At 39.6% G+C, this 2,397-nt stretch overlaps 1 protein-coding gene across 1 annotated transcript; it reads right to left on the minus strand. All coding sequences in view use genetic code 11, as the record gives it.

Moving 5' to 3' along the window:
• Positions 1-226: 226 nt before the first annotated feature.
• EGR_08234 (hypothetical protein) lies at positions 227-2,053 on the minus strand (the record flags this gene model as incomplete). Its single annotated transcript, XM_024497483.1, has 5 exons — positions 227-339; positions 1,589-1,669; positions 1,704-1,786; positions 1,826-1,905; positions 1,952-2,053. The coding sequence occupies 5 exons, from the start codon at positions 2,051-2,053 to the stop codon at positions 227-229; spliced, it is 459 nt and encodes a 152-aa protein (XP_024348124.1).
• Between the last annotated feature and the right edge of the window lie 344 nt (positions 2,054-2,397).

Here is a 2,397-nt window from a genome sequence, read left to right on the forward strand (position 1 = left end):
TTAAAGTCCGGCAAACCCAACCCACCAGCTATGCAAATCGCCCCATCTGTTAAAGGCGTGAACAATAAAGATAAGTTTAATAAAAGGTAAAAATGCCTGTCAAGGTTTCTTTCATTTAGAAGATAAAAAGCCACATCAATATGTTTAGATTTTGCGTAGGCAGTGCATTTTTGTATGCTTACGGAGGCGTCAACCCTAAAAGGAGAGACTGCATTCAAAAGGCATGTCATTTATTGCATTTATCTAGTAAACTTTCTAGCAAAGTTTTATTAGCACTTGAAATAATGTTTAATTTAACATTACAGTAAATGATTGCTGAGAATTTTGACAATAATCTCTCTAAAAAGTGCCAATTAATTGTCCCATAGATCAATCAACTGTCATTACAAAGGTCTATTGATCGAAATCAGTCAAATGGCTGCAGGTATGGATTCTTCTTGTGGCACCTTGAGGCCTCCCTCAAGACCTAAGGAGCCACAATACTCGGGCAGAATATGTGTCCTCAAAGGACAGTAGGGTCAGGAGACTACTGCCATGGTCTGGAGGCCAAACAGCTAGGCAAAGGTACAATGGCAGAGTCTTCAGGTAGTCTGTTATCAAAACCGAGAGGTAAACAAATAATTAATGCATTACACTTAGCATCATTCAATCATTTTGATTCTTTAACAATAAAATTTCCGTTACAGCGAAAGTAATCAAACTGTTTATCGTGTAGTTAATCAGTACTAGGAGGCATGTTTGCCTACCCAGGCTGTGCTGTACCGGGGCAAGTTAATATTTGCATTATGTGTAATGAAGTCTTCTAAAGCTTTGGTGGAACGCCCGGACAAAACTTCCACTGCTTATCTTTCGGTTTAAACACTCTAGGGAGGTAAAAGTAAATAGCACACAATCCTCGCTCCTTTCGTAGGTATTTCGTCTCAGTCATCGTAGCCTTTGTAAATAAACGAACGAGTTACTAAGCTGTTCCCTAGGTGAGTGATCTGTATGGGAGAGTGTTCGGATCCAGAGACTGTACATTTAGCTGTCTCCCTATTACTACCATCATCACCCACACAACGGAAGCGATGGCTCTTAAATGTATGCCTTTACTTCAGCGTCATTCTATCTCTCCCCTCCCCTCAATTGGACACCTGAAAAGTAGGGTCACATGGGCTCAATATACTTGGCGTCCTCTACTCCATAGTCTGGAGTCAATCTCCTCCTCCTCCTCCCCTCCTCCTTAGCTTTACTAAGCAAATATGTGTATTCCTGAAGTAATTCGGTTAAACACTTAAGCCCTTTCCACTTGTCAAACATAAGGAGAGGAAATTTTACAGCTGAACAGTTGACTGACAGCAACATGTTATGCCATTCATCCATTTGTCAGTTGGTCTGTCATCTAGCTGGGAGATTTTCAAAAGAGCTGGCTAACTTGTTCAGTGTCAACAGAAGGAATTGAACTGGACAAACATTTGTTGAACTGATGCAATTGTATTATAACCCAGGAGGGATATGATCGGCTGATTTTAATGATTAGCTTGTATGATAGTTTTGAAAAACGGACAGAATTCACCAGTCCTATTGATCCCATGTATCTACTCCTCACGATGGAAGCGGAACTCCAGGGAACGGGATTTCCAAAAATTATACGACTTTTCTGGATAAAATTTTTCCTTTTTTGAAGTTACTGGAACATTATTTGTAAAAGATTTTACTTTTACAAAAATTAGCCTTAAATATCAGTTTAGCCTGTTGCCATTTCTGCATTTGTAACTTCCGACAGACATCTGCATAAAACCAACAACTAAGCAGTATTTATTTTTTTATTTCTCCGTAGATCTACGACTGAGTAAGCATTGGAAATATGAGGGAAGCACGGATTGCTTCCAGATTTCCCCAACATAGATAAATTTGTGAACTGACCTTTAAAATACATATTGTCAACATCCTTGTCACCACTACCTCTCACCCCGCTCCCCAAAGCCCTCCCCTCCGCTTTTTTATCTTTGACATTTATAATAGTCATCATGAAATTCACTGTAACGCTTGAAGTGGAGGCAGTACCTCCCATGAATTCGAAGGTATCGGCCTCTTAACAGCCAGAGTAAATTAAGTATTTTACAAATTATCTGTGATATCTAGGTGCCCTTCAAATGGCCATATTGTTCCTGTTAAGTATACATTATGCACAACATCTAAAATCCTAAACGAAAAACCTTTTCTTTTGTAACAAGAACGCACATACATATCTTCGTGTAGAAGTACAACTGCGCAGTTGACTGTAAAGTAAAAATGAGAATGGGGATGAAGAAGATCCGTTCAATAATCCCTGTGATAGGCAGGCTCCTTTCGCCAATTTTCCTATCAACCAACCTTGACCGACGTTATCATGGCAGACCACCACCTAGCTACAAG

Source organism: Echinococcus granulosus (assembly GCF_000524195.1).
Source record: "Echinococcus granulosus chromosome Unknown EG_S00099, whole genome shotgun sequence".
Classification (NCBI taxonomy): Eukaryota; Metazoa; Platyhelminthes; class Cestoda; order Cyclophyllidea; family Taeniidae; genus Echinococcus; species Echinococcus granulosus.